We start from the raw sequence: 22804 nt of genomic DNA on the forward strand, positions 1-22804 counted from the left end.
CCAAATTGATTTAAATATTGGAAATTACAGAACACGTTTGTCTTTCTTCACTTTAAGTAATCATTCTCTGCACACCCAAAGTGCTTAATGCTCACTGAAGCAGCCCTGAAATGCTCCCTGCTAAAGCCTTTCAGAGGCGTCCTCACAGCCAGCAAAAAGATAAAAACACAACTGAGCACACCGCCACTGCTATTACAACCTTCATAAATCCGGTAATCACTGTGCTCAATTTACTTCTCCAGTTAAAGTGTGAATGTTGGGTCAGTCAGCGTGCCAACAATGTTCATAATCTGTAATTCAGTCAGTATGCTCTCAGCTCCAACCAAATGCTGGCCAACATTTCAATCCAGTGTAGCTGGAAAGGGTAACGTGTTAGAGGATGTTAGGAAGATATTCTTCAGTTGTATGCATCTTAACATAGGTTCCTGCTGGACAACAAACTAACAGAACTCCCTCGCTATAAAACCTCCATTGATTCTGGCTGTTCTGGTGTAAAATGCTCCCCCTAATCTCTGCCTGCACAGCAGGCACTGGCATAAAACCTACATTACACAACTTTCAAGCAAAGCTAATTACACTTTTCCTACAAATCCCAGCCATCTGCACTAGCAGCCACAAATTAAACCATTCCTCCCTGGGAGAAATAAGGAAAATATAAGGAAAAAAAAAAACTCTCTGCTGGCTAAACAACTGCATGTACAGGCTGGTTACTTCTGTAGCATTGTATAAAGTGTCCCAGGTTTTTCCTCAGCACTGCATATGGAACCTCAGTCGAGTATGAAGCTTTACAACTGAGAGCAGAATTACTTCAGAAAAATAAACCTATGCTTCCTTCTTTGCAGTAGCTTATTTCAGTCATTTATCTGGCAATGCAATACTTAGTCATAAGCATCATCAACCACAGAGATAAGAAAATATCTATACATCTCCACAAAGCCCCGCTTTGCTCAGAGCTACCAGTTTCTCCTGGAATACTCCAAATGCAGCACGAGCTACACTCATATACGATACTTAAAACATTAAAAAGAAAACTGCATACTTCACCATGGGCAGGATGTCCCTTAGGTTATCAACCCCTTCAACCACTTCCTTGGCAGGTAAAACAAATCCGAAACAAAAGGTTGACCTGTGGATGCTCCTCTGACCGTGATCACACAAGCTACCAAGGGCCAATGAATTAGAGAGCTACATCATGACACAGAACAAGTGAGACAGACTTTTCTTCCTGCATCTCTGTCCGACAGCACAGGGTAAATACCTGAGCTAAAATTTGCTACAGCACCAGAAAAAGTCTAATCTCAGTCTGACTCTGCACAGGCTAATTACCCCAGGGAAATCAGTGTTAGAATTATTTTTAGTACTAACAAGCATCAAAGGGAGCACACTGCTGAAGTGTAGCTAACGTCTTCATTGCACAGGCGGCTTGCTGCAAAAGCAGGGTCATGCCTTGGCCAGCTTCCAAATCTCACCACTGCAGCTGGGCTTAAGCTTCCCTTGCTGGGCTTCAAATAATGTGAGTCCATTGAGGCAGATTCTGCTCTTCTATTTCTACAGATTCCTTTGCAAAGCATACTGCAAGGGTAAATTTTAAAAATAAAAATGTGACTTGATGCTGTCAAACAAGTTAGTGCAAGTGTTTCATAAAAGACAATTTTGCATGCTTCAATGCTTGAATAGAACTAAGAAGTCCAAAAGAAACCTAACTTATTTTCTTGATGTAAGCTGGAAGAAATCTAGTCTTTGCTGGAGAAAGGCATAAATAATATTAAAGGTAAATGTGAATCTTACAAAAAGCTTGTTTATCCCATGCAGATAATAGAAGTATCTTGAATAACGCTCTTCTTAGCTATGTTTATTGTCGTACCTAAATCCTCCACAGGTCCCTGGGTTTTCCAGCTGTGGGTGTTTGGATTCCATGCTTGCCTTTTCATTTTTTAATTGGTTCAAACACGATGACCTCCATCTTTCACAAAAACAAGAAATGAGCACACATCTTCCTCCACTTTTCACACAAGAGAGGAACACGGGGATGCTCCAACTCCTCAGAGACTCTTTTGCACAATCTAAAGAGCTTTCTTCTCAACATTTATCAGCAGACAGTAACTACAAGAAGTAACAGAACTACCAGCTGCTACAAGCATATTAAAATAGCATCTGATAGTGAAAGTTACTGAAAAAAGAAAAAAAAAAAACTGCACCTGACTCCAGCTTGTAAAAGTATTGCTTTCGGTTTGTTTCTGTGTATTCTAAAACAGAAGAAAAAATGAGTATTCATGGAGGAAATGAAGGAGGAAGTGTTTGGGTGCATTTTTCTAAAAATATTTCGCAAGGTCCCTTCAACTCCTTCAGCTTCCTTCAAAATATTGTCACTTGTAATTGTACCCATGCAAGCCAGAGGCCCCTCTCAATCTAACTCATAGGATTGTAACGAGCTGGTATAATTGCATATGTTCTTTACAGTGCCATCACCTGACAAGTACCAGACCTTCCCAGTCACGTGAAGATCTGTCTCCTGCAGCCCTGTATCTCGGTAGGGGATATGCACATCAATCCAGACTCCGAGAAAAATCCTGGAGCAACAGATGCTGCCATCGGAAGGCACTGTGCCATGTGCAGAGACCAAGCCAGCAGGCAGGTTGTTTCTTTGCCATTGGATATATTTTCTAACTTGCCTCATTGCTCCCAACCATACCAGGTGATCCCTGGAAAGGTGGTACATGGAGCAGAGCACCTCAAAGAGCAGGTGAAGAGGGAAAGCTGATGAGCAGAAAGGTGAAAGAGTGATGGGGGATGTCAGTCGTTATTGACTAAAAGTGAGATAAGTGGCCTTATAAAATAAAGAGAAAAATAGTGGGTTTATCGGGTCTTAAGTGAGGAGCAACTCAAGATGAGGAACAAGGCAGGGAGCCACATGCTGGAGTCAGTGCCTGTCTGGAGAAGCTCCTGCAGGAATCCAGCCCTGCAGCCTCCTCACAGCTCACTCTCTCCTTCAAACCTCTCTCATAACAAAAGGTATATTTTTATAACAAGAGGTGCACAGAAATAGATCATGCCTCTTCATAACTTTCAGGGAAAACAAACCTAGGAAGGAAACTGGAGACTCATTTCCACTGGAGGCCAAGTGAGCCAGTGCCTTTTACTAGCACTGAAGTCACATTTAAAAAAAAAAAAAAAAAAAGAGGTTTTGTTTATATGCAAATTACTTGTGCATGTTCCTGCATTGCTCCCTAAATAAATACCGTAATTGTCAAATTACTCATCAAAACTCATTGGCCATAGAGGAAAAAGCTCTGCATGATTCTTTAAGGACTATTTGCCAGAGAGCCATAAAGTGAACACCTTCAATCAGAAAAAATGTCCTGACGCTAACTGGAACTGAGCAGGACAAAAGGCAGCAGTAAGGCAGCTGTTACAGTATGCCACCTTCTGTACCACAACGTGTCCCTCTTCCCAGCAGCAACACGGCACGTGCCAGGGCCAGAGCTCACGGTGAATGCCAGGTACACAGGAGAGGTCACGTTACTCTGGATCTGTACTGACCTGTATGATTAAATGTCCTTTCACATTTAACATCTCCGCATGGCTTGGGTATATCTGTAGATAAAAATTACAGAGTGTTTTTACAATGTCTTAATTCACAAAGGCAGGAAGCCAAAGGCAACTCAAGAAAATAGAGGTTTATGTGTTATAGTGCCGCTGAATGAGGAAATTCATCACTAAAAGTCCTCAATTTCTGTGAAAACCTCCAGACTCCTTACAGCGAATCATTGCATTTAGGTATCTGAAGCTGTGCATTGCCATTGGGAAAGCTGAGAGATTGGAAAAGCCCTACAGAAAAAAAAAAATCCCTAGGAAGCCTTTGGTGAAACCAAATGTTTGAGCATTTCAGTGCCATCTCTCATGCTGTCACACAACCCAAAGTGCATCCTGTGACTAGCTGACAGCACAGAGACGTGTGATGGCTGACACCATGACCACAAGTGAAACAGAGAGCCTGAGAGAAGCACAAAGAAGCCCAAATGAAGAATAAAATAAATCTTCAGCATTCAACAAAGCAGTCATCAGATCCTCCACTCAGAGGGCATTTATTCATAGCCACGATAAGTAAGCTTCTGACCTCCAGATTATAAATTTCATAAAAAAGTATTTATCCGAAGGGAGACAAAAAAAAAAAACACCTCTCATGAACACATTTTTCTAGGGCAGGATTACCGGAAGACGCAGTGTTTCCCAAATACCCAAGAAATCAGCTACAGCTATGACTGTGCAGAACACACTTATGCCCATGTTACAGTCATCGTAATTTAAGCATATAGCCAATACGTGAACATTTTAGTAGGCTTCATAGTTTGGCTCAGATATCCTAACATTTAATTACAAAAGAGATAAGAAATTAAGGAAAATACCAAGGCAAGTGCAGAAAGTTGCTAGGGAACAACTACTGAAAATAAAAATCTTTGAAATCCATGCTTTTGCATTCATTGGGTACATGGCAGTAAGGATCAGTAACGCTAGGTAGAAAAATGGCTGTTTTAGGAGAAGTTTTTAACAATCAGCAATAAGTTATGCTTTTAAAAATTACAGTAATTTAGAGGAGACTAAAACATATGTTATATTGTTAACTTTATGAAGATAAGCAGCAAAATATCTACTCCGGTTACAAACAACATAGAAAAGAGATGCAAATAAACTAATCACTAATGCCAAGAAAATTTCTCTTGCTTACACCAACCTGGCTTCTGGGTAAGAAGCAAGGCTGTTGTATGATGGAAAAGCGAACACGTGCATCAGTATACCTTTAGCCTGAGCTAAAGGAGCTCAATGCTACTTATACATAGAAGTCACTCTGGAGAATGGATTTCATCCCAGACAGACAATAACTCAGTACTTTAAACACGAAGGAGCCAAAGCATGCAACTAAAAATACATGTACAAAGTCACATTGTTCCCCTAAAGTCAGTAAAATGACAGTACACAAATGTCAGCATAAACCCAATGACCCCTTTAAACATTTTTTTTTTTAAATTATACCAACTAAATGTATGCCAGCACAGGTCTCTCTAAACACATTTCTCACAGAAGTGAAACAGCTTTGAGGTTTATCTTTCCATACACCATTTGAGTTTACAGCCTCCTGGCACAAGAAACGTAACTTGTCTCTGGGTTCTGTTACAGCCTGATTTTCCCATTAAGAAGATCAGATAAAGTTGGTAAATTTAACTCATATTTGTTCGCAAATTACACACTGACACTTCCCAAGTCTTCAAAGTCTTCACACTGGGACTTCACTTTCCTAAAGCTGAAGCTTGTAAATGGTAACATCATTCAAAAAAAAAAAAAACACACTCTGTAATCCAGTAACTATTAGAAGTTTGAATAAAAAGGTCAAAATCAAAATAGAAGAGTTTGCTGCCAACCCATGCGAGGATGAAGCAACCCATTCAGGACTTTAGCTGCAGAAGTTCAGAGAGCCTTGACACTACAGTACAGCCATTTAAAATTTTAATTTTGCAGCTCTTCTGAGGTATTTGGCTCATATGACAAACCCTCTCTGGAGTTTTGATTTTGCACATCTTTTCCATCACTGGCAGCTTTTCTGCTGCCATACATCACATACAGGCAGCTTTTCTGTAGGAATTAGGCTCACCGACATTGTACCAGCATTCTTGTCATTCAATCTGATGTCACGGGCAACTTTCTTCAGTGTTTTCTGGTTTAAACTCAGAATTTAGCAAAATATTCAGTCCTCTCTAGGGAGCCAGTAAGGGCTTCTCTGATTTTACACTGCATGCCTTGCTGGTGTCTGCCAGAGAACCAGCTGCTAGGGCCATCCCAAAATTACGGCTAAGGTAGGTATCACACAGAAGTGTTCAATATCCCAATGCCTGCCTCACTTCAGCATCCTCAGTGCAATGCAGTCCTCATTTATACCTCCCTTAAGTGCTTTTTGGGATAGAAGGATGAAGGTAACACCCCGTGCTTTGAGGAAAGCTGATATGGACCAGTGATTCATGGCAAAACTGGAGAGCATCTTTAAAAGCATTATTCATTCTCGCCGTACACCATCAAGGGAAAGGGTGATTACCTCTTCTGTTGGCACAAGACACCTAAACATCAACATAAAAAAATATTTAAAATACTATTATTCGAGAGATGGTCTATTCAGAGCCAGAGTTTGCAGGATTTCATTCCATTTCGATTAAACAAGACTGACTAAAGAACACAAATCCTAGATCCAAACAGAGAGCACCTGGCAGCCACATGCTGTATCCACGTGGTGGGCCCATGAAGACGTTCCAAATCGAACTACTCTGTATCATGAAAAAACACAAACACATTACACAGCCCTTAAAAACATCTCAGCCTCCATTCATCTGGGGTAAGTTTGTCATGGGCAGGAAGGTGATGTTTAAATTTTGCTAAACTTTAAATGTCTTCCCTTCAGCCTACCTGCAGCACCTTTGTCATGCTGCCCAACTGCTCATTTGTAAATTGTGTCACCACTGTGGGGCTTTCTTAACTCTCCTGTCACGTATACATGGCTCCAGGCAGGACGATTTTGTGCAGATCAAACTGACCAGTCCACTTGTCATCACCCTGTCCCCTTCAGATATTCTCAAACTAAATTTTAAGCGCATAAATTATGATAACTTTGCCTATAATTAACAAACAAAAAGCAGAGTTGATGAATCGTCGTTTAGTTCTGGTGAATACTAACTAAAAGGCATTTTAATTTGGCTATTATAATCATACAATTTCCTGTATTTGCTCATGGAGTAAAACAAATTAGAGCTCATAAACAAAACTTTTGCAACAGCTGTGAAAAAAAGAAAAAAAAAAAACAAAAAACTCCCAAGATGCAGTAACGCTTTTAATGGATTTAAGAGCTATTCAGATTCCCTTTATATGCATCTAGCAGATATGGGCAAGAGTCACTAATTTGACATTTGACAAGCGTCCTGAAATGGGAACTGCCCACAGTTAGCTAAATAGATTAGGAGGTTTCTGGTTCAAATTTTGCACCTAAGTAGATGAAAGCTCAATCTTCCTCAACTTTCATTACATTATTATCAAAGGCTAGATAGATTTTTTTTTGCTAGATGTTACTACAATGCATCATTTGGTAGGCGTTAGAAATCCGAATCTTTCCTGAAGTTGAAGAAAGGCTCCAATTCAAAACTCATATGTTCGCCTACCTCGTAATGAGCTTTACATCTTAAATGATAGCTTTACAAAGTTGAACATAATGCTGCCGCTTACACACAAAAAATAATCACACTCCAACCATGGAGACACTATCACAATTTCTTGATTGAATTATCAAATTTGAGTGTGGAGATTGTTTTAAAACAAAGTACAATAAATGCAAAGCAGCAAGATTTCTAAGAAATCCACTAGAATATATAACAAATCAAATATTTGTATTTTTTAAAAAGACAAAACAAAACCCTACAGTTAATTGTTTCCAAGTACAATAAACCTGGAACAAAGCCTGCTATTGAATGAACATTAATGATTTGCCATTTGCTTCTGCAGATGTTTCCCATGAGGGAAGAGGCCAGAAAACATTCTACTTGAAACCCAGGAAAGCAGTTACGTTGCTTCATTCATTTGGATATTTTAATTTGAAATTGTCAAAAACACCAGGTTCAATAGGATTTTACATTGAAGGGAAGGCGTAAGCAATAAAATTTCAAAGACCAGAGCATGATAAACCCTTCCCACTTAAAAACAAATGATCCAGGTTTATAAAAAAATTTCACAGCCATGATATGAGCTCAGAGCATCTGCTTCTGTCCTTGTTGACAGCTCCTGATCATCACCACCTCCACATCAATGACATTAGAGACAAATGGCTGCTTAAATAAGTTAGCATGGCCATCACATTTTCATTTGTCTCTATTAAGAGATTACCAAACAACCCAGATTATATATCACATCCCAGCCAAAATTTATTTCTAGATTAGCTCTAATCTGTTAGAGAGCAAAGAGGAATAAAAGCATTTACTAGTAAATATTGGAGGGAGCACAGAGATGCTTCTGTGTCTTAATTTACGGTGTTATATGGAGCTAGAGCTCTTATTTCCAAATTAGATTTTTATCTCTGATTTTAATGCAGCAAAGCTATACAATTCCAAGTATTTCCAAAAATAATGAATTCCGTACTAACCTAAAGTTTCCACTGAAGCATAATTTACTTTGCAAACAACAAATGGAGTTCGTAGGAGTGGGCAACAGGAAGAATAGTCAAGGGTACAAGTACTTCCCAGAAAGGAAGGATATAAATAAGATATTCCTTTTCTTTTTTTTTTTTTTTTTTTTTTTTTTCCCTGGCCCAGAAGGCAAACAAAGCAACAATAAAAGATTTCTAAACGTATTTTACTGGTATTTACTGGTTACTATTTTACTGGTATTTTAGCAACTTGTTCTTGTGGGAAAGTGAAAACAAACTAACCAAGGGGCATCTGTGTAAATACAAAGGAAACAACCACTCACCACAGGAGGCAGAAAAGTCATCCTCCCTGTCAATTAACTCCAATTCTCACCACACTCTAACCAAGAAGAAAGCCTTCAAGCTAACTAGTTTTAGTTAAGGACCATCAGAAAATATTACCAAGGGGCAGCCCTGTAATACAAAAGGTGGTCACACCATGCATCCCACCTACCCACGTGAGGTTCTCTCTGGCGACAGGGAGGCTGGAAACGTGCATGACCAAGCTGGAAATGTTCCAGCACGAATTCCACATGCAGCCTTGAAGACTCCCAGCTCAAGGGTCTGTTTTCCTTAGGCAGACAGCAGCTGAAGTCAATGGGAAAGCACAGGCACAACTTGTCACTATCAGCCCTGATGCTGGGCTTAGTGGAGGTGGCATAAGATTCAGAAAGAAAGGCAAAAAAATAAATAAATATAAAAGCTTACAGGTCAACATACTGAATATGTGAAGATTAAAAAAAAATAGCCTCTTTCAAGGAAAAAGAAAATTAGTATGCATTTAAGGGAAACATATCAAAAACAAAATCACAACATTCTTCTCATTTTCACAAGATAATCCAATTGTTTCTTGAGTGATAAAACAATGGAGATTTGCAGCTACCATATAGCCTTTCAAAACATCAAATCAATTCACATTCTCAACAGAATGTTATGAACAGCCAATTGATCAAAATGTAAAGAAACAGCATTAAGCACAGTACCGTCGTTTTTTCCCTAAGCTTGAAAATTGAAGTTATATCTGACATTCACTTGCCTGGAAATGTTCTGGACAAAGTAGTGGTGACCTGCGAATAACCTATCCAAATTTTTATCCCATATAGCATGCAAGTGGACTACATCGCTCCAAATATTGATTTAAACCAATAAGCTGCCTCTAATTCTGACCAAAAGCAGATGCTCAGTGAAAAGAATATAAGGTCAGCAAATTATACAGTGATTCTGCCTGCAAAATAATCTCCTGATTTCCAGGAATCTGTGGTTTAGGGGCTGCTTCAGCCAGAAATCATACCTGCATCTTTGTGACTAATAGTTCTAGCATTTTTTTTTCTCTCTATGAATTTGCTTTAAAACTTTTAAAATTCATTTAGAAGTTAAGCAACAGGAATGCCTTACGGCGATAGGTTCCATATATAAATTATGCTTGTACAAACCAGCATCTCCTTTTATTGAAAAGGAACTCAAAAGAAATCACTGAATTTTGCTCATCAGTCTCACTTAAGATCTTGGGTTATGTGAAATTATATGCAATCATTCTCTATTTATCCCATATCACTCAGATTTTGTCCACTTCTACCATATCCTCCCCAAACAGTCCTCTTAATTGAAAAGCACAGATCATCACGGTGGCTAGTTAATGATATGCCATCAGGACAGCTTAACTAGCATGCACAGTAGGCATACAAAATATGATTCTTTTCTTTTTTTTTTTTTTTTTTTTGAGGTAATTGATTTGTCTGAATTTATAATGTAGTTCAAGACAATTAAAGCCCAAAAACATTCTAGGAATGTTTCCAGAAAAGTTAATTATTTAACATCTTCTTTTCCACAACCTTTCATTAGGTCTAATCAAACAAGTAATTTTTAAGTTGAAAAAAAAAAAAAAAAAAAAAAAAAAAATTCAAGATTCAAGTGTTTTAAACTTGATTGGTTGTATGAGATTGTGTTGTAAGGACTGCAGTTTTGATAAACAGTAAAAAAAAAATGGTAATTCCCAAATACTTCTAAAAATTAGACTAGGAACTAGGAACAACATCAATGCTGAGTGGCTACATGATGAGTCAGAGCAAATAAAATTACACACGTGCAGGTATTTTCCCCAGCACTGAGAGGTGAGCTGTAATGCACATGGTGACAGCTGAGTATGCTTTGTGAAGTGGTGTCCTCAGCACTTTTGGGGCAGGACAGACAGACTTGAGCCTTCATAGGGCCTTACCACTTGCATGCTACACAAGATCCAGGGAAGATGGAGCACATCTAACAAAGCATCCATTAACAAGGTTTCTTTATTATTGCTGCCTAAATTAGACCAAAACTGCCCACGCAGCAATCACTCCACTCTGTGGCAATGCTGGTAAACCTGTAGTTACACCCAACCTAATTTCCTCAAGTGAGAAGTTGCCAAGCATTTAATAAGGCGATCAATCATTTGACCAACCACAAGACTCAGCCCAGTTTCTCTTAGCATTTTGCACGTGATCCTGCAGTCTTCGTTCAGAAGCATCATTTACATGGAATACCAAAACAAAATCTAGATTGAGACATAAATTGTCCAAAACCACAAATATCCTCTCAGCTTCTAACATTTGATTTTTATAGCATCAACAGGCATGCTGAGGTGCAGCTGTTACACTGGTACTCAATTTGAAACCAGTGTTCAAGGCATTTGTGCTTCTGACAGCCTCATAATCCTGCAAAGAACAATTTCATTTTGAAAAACAGTCTCCCGGGACCCAGGGAACATTTAACTGCTTAACTCAGGTAGGAATAGATTTGGGAAAAGCGTTCCTGTCACTCAAAAGCAGGCTTCTATCACAAGTATGCTGTCTAATAAATACAACTGGAAGCAAAATGGGAATGTGGGAAGGATGCCAACATAAATCCTCTGAATCTGAGGAAATCAGTAGCAATTTTCCACTCAAGGATGGAACCAGTGCAGAGGAAATGCAGGGCATATTTGGAGTGCTTGAGCCTCCTCTCCCAAGGTGAAACCGCTTTTTTGCCCATGACAGCAGGCCCTACCCCAGCAGCACAGAGCTGAGACCCCATATTTCCAAAAACATCCCAAAAAACAAAATTCAAAGCCCTCCCTCTGACTAAAATTAGTTCAGAGTATAGGGGCAAATAACCAACACTGATAAAACCTGAGGTTCTCCAGTCACAACAGCAGCTCGAGTTGCTACATACATCCTGTGTTACATTTCACCACAGCTAGCAAAGGCCTCAAAACAACCCTCAGCTATCAAGAAGAAATTATCTTTAGAGATGAGAGGGTGGGCAAATCGCTTTTATTTAGACTAAACCAGCCAAAGCAGAAGTACATTATTGCCTGGAAATCTTCAGGGGGGAACCAAGAGATCCCAGGACAAGGCTCATTCCCCAGACATGCTCAGGCCCAAAGCAGCTTCACCAGAGTCCCCAAGCGCTGGTGAGCTCCAGCATCCAAAATGCAGCCTCCTCAGGAGCATTTCTGGCCTGAGCAGGTATTTTGAACAACTATCTGTTCAAGTAAAAGGCATTTCATCAGCACAGCTGGAAACCAGCTGCTTACATTACTAAATGCAAAAGCCCTTGGAAAAAAAAAAAAAAGAAAGAAAAAAAAAAGCTTGCAGCGAAGTTGATCTAGTCGTGAAAGCAATTAACTCACACAACACAACAAGCATCACTTCTAGCCCTCTGAGACCATGTTGTGCTCCAGCCAAAGGGGACAATTGCAGGAAAACATATTATTTAGATGCCCACACTCTATTCAAGTGCCCACCTCCACTGGCTGTGACAGTACGCAGGTGCCCCTGTAGATGTCTTGTGTCATAATGAATACCTTAAATGCACACAAATTCAAACAGTTTGATAGCTTCTCTAAAGTAATCAAAGTTAAGCATACTTTTGACACTACTATTCCTATTAATGATGAAGTGTGCCAAAAAACATTTTAAGAAACAAAATAAAAATTTCCCTTCCGCACCATATTCTTTAAATTCTTCTTCCTACAGTTATTGCAAAGTGGAACTACACATGTCAATTCCACCCTCAGACTCCATCATATGAAAGCTTATTTGCCTGATAAGCTATTTTACAATTGGTATTGAACAACAGCAAGAAATGAAACAAATAGGATTATTACTCAAACACTCCCATTCATCCTGACAGCTAAATCTACCCACTCAATAGCATCATTCTGAGAATGAGCCAAAATCACCACAACATATTCACAAATTTTACAACTTAATAACCAAAAACATAATGCAAAAACATCCAGGTGATAATTTCTATTTTCTTAAAGCCACATTGCAGTAATTCAGCTTCCAGCACACTTTGAGTAACTCTCATATCATTAAGTGCACCAACTAGCCAGCTCCTTACTAGTTGCCATAGCTGTGCAAACATCACCGAAAAATTATTTTTTTCTCATTACAAGTACACGAACAGGTTGCTGAAGTTTTAAAAACAAACAAATGCAATAGCTTACTTCCTAAAACTCCCTTAAAAGTGCTTTTAAAACAACTTTGCTATGTCGACATACTTCTGTATTTTTTCCTTTTTGTTTTCAGTTGTCATGTTTGTTTGTTTGTTTAATTAAGTAGCTTATATCTTTAACTAAAGTCAATAGTCAACTCCATTCCAATAAACAAATATACACAGGCATGAATCAGTTCACTGAAAAGGAACTGGGAAAGAGGAATTTTGATTTCTTCAACATAACTTTCTCACAGGAAAAAAACACACAAGTCTGAACGTTTAAGTCTGAGTATCATGCACAGCAGCACTTACAGTCACGCATTGCAAAGCAAAAGCAGCGAGCAGAGTTAATCCCGAGCCTCCCAGTACAAACTTACTTCTCTTGTATACCCAGGGCAATAAGAACAACGCCTGAAAACAACGTGGCCGCCACAATAAAATAAATAAATAAATAGCAAAACCACATAAACCCCGAACTCCTACGAGCAGTTCAATTTTATTATTTTTTTTCTTTCAAAGAGAAGTCGCTCCGTGCTTAAACCAAGGCGAGAAGAAGGTGCAAAGAACCAAAGCGGCCGGGCACAAGCAGCATCTTGCAGCCTCCCTAAAGCCAAGGCAGGGGCTCGGGGGGACACCGGGGGAGCCGGGCTACCTGCCGCCGGGTTACCTGCCAGCCGGGCACGGCCATCTCTCTCCGCTCCGTCCCCCCGCGGCGGCACGTGTGGCTGTCCCAGTCCCTGTCGCCTCCCTGCCGCGCTGCCCCCGCCCCGGTGCCGGTCCCCCCGCCCCGCCGGGCGGTGCCACCACCGCCTCCGCCGCGGCCCCGGGGGGGCCCTGCCCGGAACGCGCTGGGTTTACCGCAAGCGCCCCCTTCGCAGCATCCCCGTGCCAGCCCGGAGCTCCTTCCCCTGAGCATCCTCCTCCACCCCCAGAGCTCTTCCCGCCAGCCCCACGGCAGCATCCCCCCCTCCAGCACGTTCCCCCTAGAGCATCTTTCTCGACCCCAGCGTGGATCCCGCCAGGAGCATCCCCTCCCAGACCTCCATCCTTCCCATCATCAGGCTGTGGAGCATCGTTTCCAGATGCCACCAGTCACCCACGCTGTTTCCCCCATGGGAAACGGCCTTTGTCCCAAAGGCTGAGAAACAGAGGGGAAGGGGGTGGGTGAGTGCAGGGGGCTGGTAACAGCCACCCTGGGTAAGGGTGGAGCTGGAAAGGAAATTGCGTGCATGACTACAGGCAAGGGGAAAAGAAAACCAACAGCAGCACTGCCACGTAACACATTTTCTTGGCTTCATCTTCAGGTGCCTAAGGAGGGAGCCAAGTCTCACAGCTGTGTGCTTTAGTCAAGGCAATCAAGGCAGGGATAGGTACAGCGACCTGCTCACCTGGCATGCCCACAGCTGAGGCAAGAGCCCCCATGGATTTCCCCATGAGCATGGCACAGCATGGAAAAGGCAAATGCTACCTTGCCACCTCTGAAACATCAGCTTGTTTGTGGGGGCAGTTTGTGGATCTCACCCTCCACCACAACCCCTTCTGAAAGGCTGCATGCAAGTCAAGCGTCACCACTCTTGTCTGTGGTGCTTAACCTCCATTGACTGGGGTATCACTAAGTGACCTGAAAAGCAATAAGGGAAAAAAAAAAAAAAGAAAAAAGAATAATAATAAAAAAAAGCTTTGTAATGGAATTTACTTCCCCTATCTTCTGCTCAACTGGAATTACACATTATCTGAGAGCATAGCTGACATACTGACATATCATCAAGTGAAAACCAGTGATGCAATCAAGTTATACTATTGCGAAATAGACATAGTCATACACACGTGGTAAGGGTTTGGCGTAGTGCAAAGAATTATCCCACTAACCACTGAAGGAAAACACGGGAAAGACATTGTGAATACTATTACCCTGATGCTTGCAACCAAATCTAGAGGGGAGGAATTCACATTCACCAGTCCCCCCAATCTCAAAGGTGAGGAGCAGGGAGCTACACAACAGTAGGACAGTTGCTCACCGTGCAAGATATTTATAGGACTAGGACAAAAGTCAGTATTGATAAAGCTTCATTTTTGCCCTGTGACAGTCTTTGTATTTGAGTGGCCAAATCCTCATGTTCCAGCACTACTTCAATGAGAATGTCTGTTACTACCATTGTCTTTATCTAAAGTATGCAGCTATTCCTAGAGTGTACATGGTTTTCCAAAGCTTTGCTAAATGCTGAGTAGGCCAATTTTACTGACTGTGCAATTGAAAATAAATTAAGGTGAAGTCGGCTGAGAATAAAGAAGAAAAAAAACACTTAAGCTGAAAACAGAAGAATTGTCATTAATATTTGTTATCCTTTCATCAAATCAAAAAAGCATCAGATTCAGATAAAGGAGTGAGTTTTGGAACAAGAACAATACAGTCTTTTTAAAATACTTTTGTCAATTCTATAATCCCACAAAACGCTTATCATAAAAATAATTCCATGAATGTTTTGTCAAATACTATAGCCAAGACAGCAGAACTGTAAATTCGCCCAGGGGCAATCTAATAGAAAAGACTGCTGATGTTTTGAGTAGCCAAGAAAAAACTAGTTTGCCAAAATAAAATGCAAGCATTCTTTAGATGAAACAGGAGGAAAACATACAAAAATTAAGCTCTTGTGTCCATCAAAATGAGAAAAGATCATCATGGATTAGTGATTAAAAAAAAAAATCAACTGTTACAGGACCATCCAGGTACAGACTCTTATAATGATTAGATGATAAATTCTTCTTGTACATCAAATAACTTATAACCACTACATCTATCTTGGAACACACAGCTATGGGGGCTGTTCACAATATGTAATCTCATCAGGATCATCACTACTTATGTTTGTTTTGTTGTTGTTTTCTTCCCTGACAGTGCATATGCAACACTTAAAAAAAACAGTACATATTCATTGTGCGCCTTGTTGGAAGAATAGAATGATGGAAGTGGAGTAAAAAATTATTAATCACATGATGACAAAAAAATCATCCCACAGAAGTAATGGTTTTGCTTGTTTACTGAAGACGTCTCACTGAAAAACATCGAGCATGAAGCCTTATCTGCTTTCTAGTCCCTGTAAATGCTAGTGGACATGGTGACTCATTATTCCTCTTTGGCCCCTATAGACACTTTCCATCTTTGAACTCTTCATATTTCTCTTTCCTCTATTTGATATGGTCATAGTAATGAAATTTCCTAGAAAACCCTGTTATTACAAAAAGGCAAGAAACCTCTACCCTGAGAACTTATCCTGTCTCTCTGTCTCTTATACTTGTAACTATATGTCTATTTATTAGTATTCATTTTAACAAAAGCTAGTGCTTATCTTATTAAAAAAAAAAAAAAAAGTAGCTTTAACAACTCCTGTAGCATAGTTTCACAGGACACATCTCACCACTTTACCATTTTTAAGGTATCAACATGGAGCTGAAGTGCAAGTGGAAGGGAATTGACAGGAGAAATCGTCCCAGATTTGTGAGCCACTGCAAGGACTGCAGTGGGATGTTATCTGATGCTGGTCATTACAGCACACTGAACGCCAAGGATCTTTGCAGGGTACTGGAATTGTCAAGGCTTTGGCTGTTTCGCTGCTAACCAAGAAAAGAAAGAGAGGGTGACACTGGGAAATAGATTTCCATTGTTGGTGGGCTGGGTCAAGGGAGGATGGGACTTGATACTTTGGAATTATCACCAAAGACTAGTGAAGTAGATGAAATATCAAGATAAAACATAAGGGGAGCCAAGCTGAGGATCTCTTATGAATGTATCCAATGGCCTTTGAAGCCATCAAGAGCTAAGATGTCAGTTGTTATAACATTAACTCAGTTTGGTTTGGATTTTGAGAAGCACTAGTTAAATCCCACTGTAAAAAATCCCACATTACAGATGAATGCACAGCTAAAAATATAGCCAACAATCATTTCAATTGGGGAAAAAAAATGAAAGCGTGTATATCTAAACAAGATTTTTCGTTACCTTTTCAGGCAGCTATATAGAATACTTGCAGGGAGCCACTGTACACCTTCCCCTTCACGCACACAAATGATTTTCTTCTAGATGTTATTAAGGATGGCATTAACAATTCCTTTGGGGGAAAAAAAGAGAAAATATATAATTGAAACCTACAGTTGGCATTATCAAACCCTACTTGTCTTTTGTAAGAATGTCTCATTTTCTCATAAAGAAAAGCTCTCTTCTCAGAAAAGATTGCAACTTTTCTCCTTTGCCCTGCTTTTTTCCTTGTAATCTGACTGCTGGGAAAAAATGACTTACTCAGTCTTTATCAAAACTCGGCCACAGTGGATATACATGAGGCTGCTTAAGATAAGTTTTTGCTGCATTCCTAATCACAAGTTCAGAGTTACAACAAGAGAAGCGTTAATACCCTAGCCAGTTCTCTATGTGGGCTGCTTCCAGCAGCGCATCTTCCAGGGTTATGAGGTAGGGAAGTTGAGGCTTGAGTGTACAGAGGCACAAGGAGATCTAGTCAAAAGAAAAAACAAAAACAAAAAAGTCCTTCATTTGCATTAGAACACCCTTTCCCTGACCTCACAGGTAGCATATATAGTAACACAAGTATTTGGAGTTCAAACAAAAAGCATTTGGTCAGTTACTCCTGTCTCCTATTCCACCTACAGGTAGGCGTTCACTATCACAACCCCTGGGAACACCACCAAAAGCCTCAAAGATCTCCTTGGCCTTATTCTAAGCACCCAGCTATTCAGCGCTGACTTCACTGACTTGTTTACAGAGGCTTAACAATTACTTTGACATTTGTTAGCCTAGGGCAAAAACCCTCAGGTACACAACTAATAAAGGCCTTTATATATATATATATATTATTAAAAAGCAACATTTATGCAAGAGTAAATACTGGATTTTTTTTCACAGTTGAACAACTGGGTCCAAGAAGTCCTGATGACCCCAACACAGAACTGCAGATCTCTAACATGCAGCTCACTCCCTGTGCAGCTGAGCACCTGGCTTACAGGCAGAATTTGGAGCAGGACCAAGGGTGTGCTAGCTCTCCATATTCATAAGCATTAAGCCATTCCCAGAATGCAAACCAAGCAGGCTGCAAGGTTTAAGTCACTCTGTGTAACTACAGAAGTGTACCCAAGACTTCAGGACACTTAAACATGTCAGTAGTTCAGGGTTCAGATATGAATAATGACAATCATTTATGATTTGACTACTCGTTTTCAACTCTGGAAAATTACCATATCAACACATTTCTTCCACTCGTCCTTGTGATTCTCAGACAAAAAACACTTTATGGCTAGATTCTCTTCTCATTGTCTGAAACGTCACTGACCATTTTTCTGTCTGAGCAGCGGAAATGCCACATGGTGAAACCTGAGCTCAAACTTCAAAGAAACGAAACCATCACAACCTCAAGTTTCCCCTCTTTTACAGTCATGTGCCCATATTTGTGTGCAACTCAACTGTGTCAAGCCATTCAGTGCTGACTACATTTTGATCAGCTGTCTCTGGTGAGAAAGAACAGAGACAGTTGTTTCAACTCAGAATTTATTAATAGCTTTTAAAAATTATTTAAGCATGCTGCATTTTGTGACAGATCTTATAATTTAGTATCTGTGGAGTCATTTTCCTGACAGTTCATTAGGCAGCAATGCAGAAGACTTTCTTGTGCAAACAATGAACTTCAAGAACATTTGAAAATTCATCTTTTGATTCATTTCAGAAGTGGTGCAGAGCTGTGCAGTGCATCCATGTGCTCCTGAGAGCTGTTAGAAAACATGCTCAGGAACAGAATAAGGAATTGCATCCACAAATCTCCAAGCAATTTAACATCAATTCAACATCAATTCATCCTCATACATCTTAGAAGTAGTCATAAGCATGACTAACAAGATAAGTTTTTGTTCTGTGGTTGGTTTAAGGTTATATAGGAATATATATAGATATGAAATCAGTGACAGTCAGGAACAGAATATAACATTTTGATTCTTCCAGTAACACCAAAGCATCTGGTAGGAAATGAAGAGTTAGGCAGTTTATTTTGGTTTAGCTATTCTGATGGCACTTCTCACACTAGGAAAGTTAGGTACCTGAATTTTCCACCTTCCAGTTTTGTGCTCTTATTGTAGTTGCAGTGAGTCATTTGAAATCAGTGAGATTGGTGACCTCATCGCTTCCCTGCCCTTTTTTATTATTCAATAGGTGCTTCAGACAATGAGATCTTGCCCTGGGGAGATAAAGGATATCCCAGACCTTGCTGAGCTCTGAATGAAACAGGAGTCCCCATCCAGAAGTTTGCTTGCATCTTCCATATTTGACCTGCTTTTGCTTTGACCCCTACTAAGCTGAGTTTACCATATTTTCTTGTTCCTTTGGTCAGCTTCAAACACTAAAACAAAAGGTAACTGCAAATCTTACTACTGACACACCACAAATTGTACTGTGACAGCTAGAGAACACCAAGGGCTCTGGTCAGTGACGTATTGAGGCTGTTTTTACCTCACAGCAATCTTTTGCCTAGATACACTCTAAATTACCAAATTGACTTCTGCTATAACCTTTAGCACTGAGAAACATCACCAGCACAGTGGTTTGAACACATCTACTGAAGCCAGGCAATCTTTGCTCTTTAACTGTGATTTTCTTCATATTTATCCCTTTGGTCTTCATCTTCAGACACAAAAAGAACACAGTCACAAAAGGCACAGGTAGGAGATGTGAACAATGTGAATAAGTTAAAGAGGGCTGGAAAAAATGAAGAACGACCATTCAATATTTTGTAATATTCCTCCTGAAGAGCCTCTCCCCCTCCCTTCATCTGCAGAGTTTTATAAATCAGTATTAAAAAGCAGATTATTGGTGTACACAATTCTTCCATTTCAATTGATCCTCATGGGAAGAACATGCAAACAAACTAGAAGAGTAATAGTGTGTTATAGACACGTCCTGGATCTAGAGAACAGGGAAACGAATTTAAATCTGTATTCCATTGCAGACTCTACCAAGTGAAGTGTTTTTCCTTTAGGCCTACTATCAGAGAAGCGCTCATTCAGTACAGGATTCTCCTGCCTTGCACTGCCTCTGTGGGAACAGGCATGTGCTCAGAAAGGTGAGTTGGGATAGCTGAAGGAGGAAACTTAGAGACAGTAAAAGTTTAAACATGTGAGTCTTCAACTGTGTTTAATGTTTTAGAGCTAGGAAGCAATATCTTCATTTCTCAAAACTGACTTGGATACCTCCTATTACAGCATTTATCACTGTTTCGTTACAGTACTACAAAATCTCATTAAGCTTAAATTCCAAATCTAAGACTAAAAGCATGACAGATTCCATCCCTGTTGATTAAACAATCTTCTGGACATGTCTTAGCAGACTCACTAGAATTGTTGACTGGGGGATATTAGTCTTGTATGTGCCTCTAGATGAGGAGTGAGCTACACAGTATTAATGGTCCTGGATGAGAACAAGTGTTTCCATGCAGACATAGCCACAAGTCTACTTAGAGTACTACTGAGTGAGACTCTCCAGCATTTTCACATGACCATACACAGAAGTTACTTTTGAAAGGATCAGACCACAGACTCTTCAGTCTTTTCAATTTTATTTTAATATCTAAAAATACAGAAATTACTGAAGGTGAGCTGAGCACTGCTATAGCTAAGTTTTACGAGGTTTAATGATGACAAGCTAAAGGTGACCAGTTTGCAAAGTCAGACCAACTGTCATATTCACCTTTAGAGCCATTAGTACATAGATACCTAAAGGTCTTTGTGGTAGAATTAAAGGTTATCATGCTTCCTACACCAAGGACAGCTGTACTGTCCAAAGAGAAAGACAGCTCCATCTGCTCACCACCAGCCCATGCCAAACGTTATCACTCTCAGAGATGGAGAGCAAGAGATCACTAAAAGAGGTATGATAAAACTCATCAAGCAAAAAAAAATGTTTTCTATCATTTACTACAATAGGATCAGAAGTATTAAAAAAAAAAAAAGTAATGCCCACCCCAGGAATTAGTTAGATACATGTCAAATGTGATCAAAGGCTGTTAACACCAGCTCAGCTTCTTGCCCTGCTCCCAGTCATTGTTCTTCAACACAGTCATGATAAATTATTATTCAACACATACTTTATTTTTCAGAGGGGTATAACCATCTTCAAAGCAGATCAGTCATCCAGGCAATCTTCAGAACAGTGTAGCAGGAGGGCAGGAAATTGAGTCAGAATGAAAAAAGTAAGAATAACTTGCTATTTTTGCAACTATGGATTTGTTGGTATTGGATCATTCCACTGATCCACCAATTTCCCTTCCCTGCCTCCGACAGAGACCAGTATTTGCCTAAGCTGAGGAAAGTGGAAGCCCCAGAGAAAGCATACGGTCAATTGCACAATACCGGAAGTTCAGGGAAACTGTCCTGAGCAGCTTCAGGAGTGGTTAAGTTTGCATCTACAAGCACAATACCCAGGAGCAATTATTCTAGCTGTGTTTTTCCTACTTCGTCATTCTACGGTCTTCAGAATATAAACAGCAATGCTGAATTACTGTAACCGGTAAATGAATGCCTGTTTCCAGCAAACCTAGCGGGCTTTCATTCTCTTTGAGTATTGTAAAGCATATTTGACTATTTCCCAACCTAGGAAAACCTGCCAGTGATGCAGAGTAGGGAGTTTTCTCTGGAAAGATGAAGATCTGAGCTTATGGCAGAGCGTGTTGGTAGAAGAGGCACAGGGCGGAGCATGAAGTGCTAGGGTAAGGCCTCAGCTGCTATGATTTAAAACAGCCCCTGAGGCTTCTCTAATTTACTTTGGAGCCTTTCCTAGAACAAGGTTCAACATTTTGTACACAGGACATGAAACAAAAGCCTCTTGCACGGGCAAAAGTAAATGAAACAATCCCTGAACACAAGGATGCTAATCCCACCCCTAGAAAAGCCTGGGTGTTTTGGGAGTCTAAACCCTCATGTAAGCAAAGCCAGGTGAGAAACCTACCTCTGTGTACCCAGCTATGGTCCCCTTCCTCTGGGTTTGAGGGAATCCAACTTAAGTGTAGATAATCAGAAAACATACAGATCAGCCTCCAATATAACAAAATAAAACAGTGAATTTGAGGTGCAGAAGTGAGAGGTAGCACTTAGCTTTGAGAACACTCATTAAAATTCATCTTCCAGATGTCTGAATTGTTTATGGAAGATCATCACAGCCACTCAGCCCTTATAAACCACAAATGCCAGACTAGAGATTTATGGTACTGCAGCCTTAAAAAAAAAAATGCCTAATCCTTGTGTCAACAGTTTGAGGCTGATATAAAATAAGCATACATTAAAGCATTTCATGCTGACTCCCACCCACACCCCCAGTAAATCCAACAGGTTACTGTTAAGACCTTTAATGTAAACAATTTACCTAAGGACTAGGTGGGTAAGAGGGGAGAAAGCACTAGAAGTTGAGAGATGTTTCCAGGTAACAGCCGGAGATGACAGCGAGGTGCTTTGTATGTCCTTCTGCACTTCCGATAAGAGATACACAAGCATCAGCAAGTTCACGATGAAATGCTACTCTCCTTCACATAGGAATACAAGTCAAATGTTATAGTACAAAAATCAAAGGAGATTATGTTTGTTAATTTACCATCCTGGATGTCTCAAGCATAGAAAAATACAGCAAAAGAAAACAGAAAAAGGAAAGCAGCCTGTTGTGTGGGTGTTTTAAAGGGCTTTCTAATACTTAGCACAATACATACATTTTTATGGCATTTCTGTAAATCACATGACAAGATGTTCCAAGGTTATGTATCATTTAAGCATTTGGTTCACTTTCTTTATGAATTTTAAGTTGATGGAAAACATTTAGTATCCAGGAATGAATAGACAGCCAAATCCAAAGAGACTTGGTTCTTCAAAAACAAGATTTCTCACTGTAGAAAAACACTCAACTCCTCTGAACATTTGTAGGTACCTAAGCATTTCCCAAATTTGATAAGAGAAATTTGTAAGTAATGCCTTCACAAAAGCTGTGCTGCTGGTTGAGCAAGTGTAAGCTCTCAACCCACTCCACAACCATAATAGAGGCTAAACTACAGAAGTTTCAACACAGTACTACAAGTGTACAGTAGTACTGTTTGCTTTACCAAG

General features: G+C 40.0%; 1 protein-coding gene across 15 annotated transcripts in view; it reads right to left on the bottom strand.

Annotated features, from left to right (window-relative positions):
* The window catches only part of MCTP2 (multiple C2 and transmembrane domain containing 2), a 155009-nt gene that overhangs the window by 107998 nt on the left and 24207 nt on the right, over nucleotides 1–22804 (bottom strand). For 2 of the 15 annotated variants that reach the window (XM_068695705.1, XM_068695707.1), the window contains exon 3: nucleotides 16668–16776. The exons of 2 other annotated variants lie outside the window; for them this stretch is intronic. Coding sequence is in view for 3 of the 13 variants with exons in the window: in XM_068695704.1 (XP_068551805.1) it covers nucleotides 13338–13358 (21 nt within the window). In the remaining 10 variants the exon portion in view is untranslated. Of the gene's footprint in view, nucleotides 1–3540; nucleotides 3579–8666; nucleotides 9218–13337; nucleotides 13541–13710; nucleotides 13819–16667; nucleotides 16777–17076; nucleotides 17175–22804 lie in introns of those variants that run through there. 11 more of the 15 variants (XM_068695704.1, XM_068695716.1, XM_068695715.1 and 8 more) reach the window with 9 other exon arrangements.

This window comes from Anas acuta, chromosome 12 (assembly GCF_963932015.1).
Source record: "Anas acuta chromosome 12, bAnaAcu1.1, whole genome shotgun sequence".
Taxonomy (NCBI): Eukaryota; Metazoa; Chordata; class Aves; order Anseriformes; family Anatidae; genus Anas; species Anas acuta.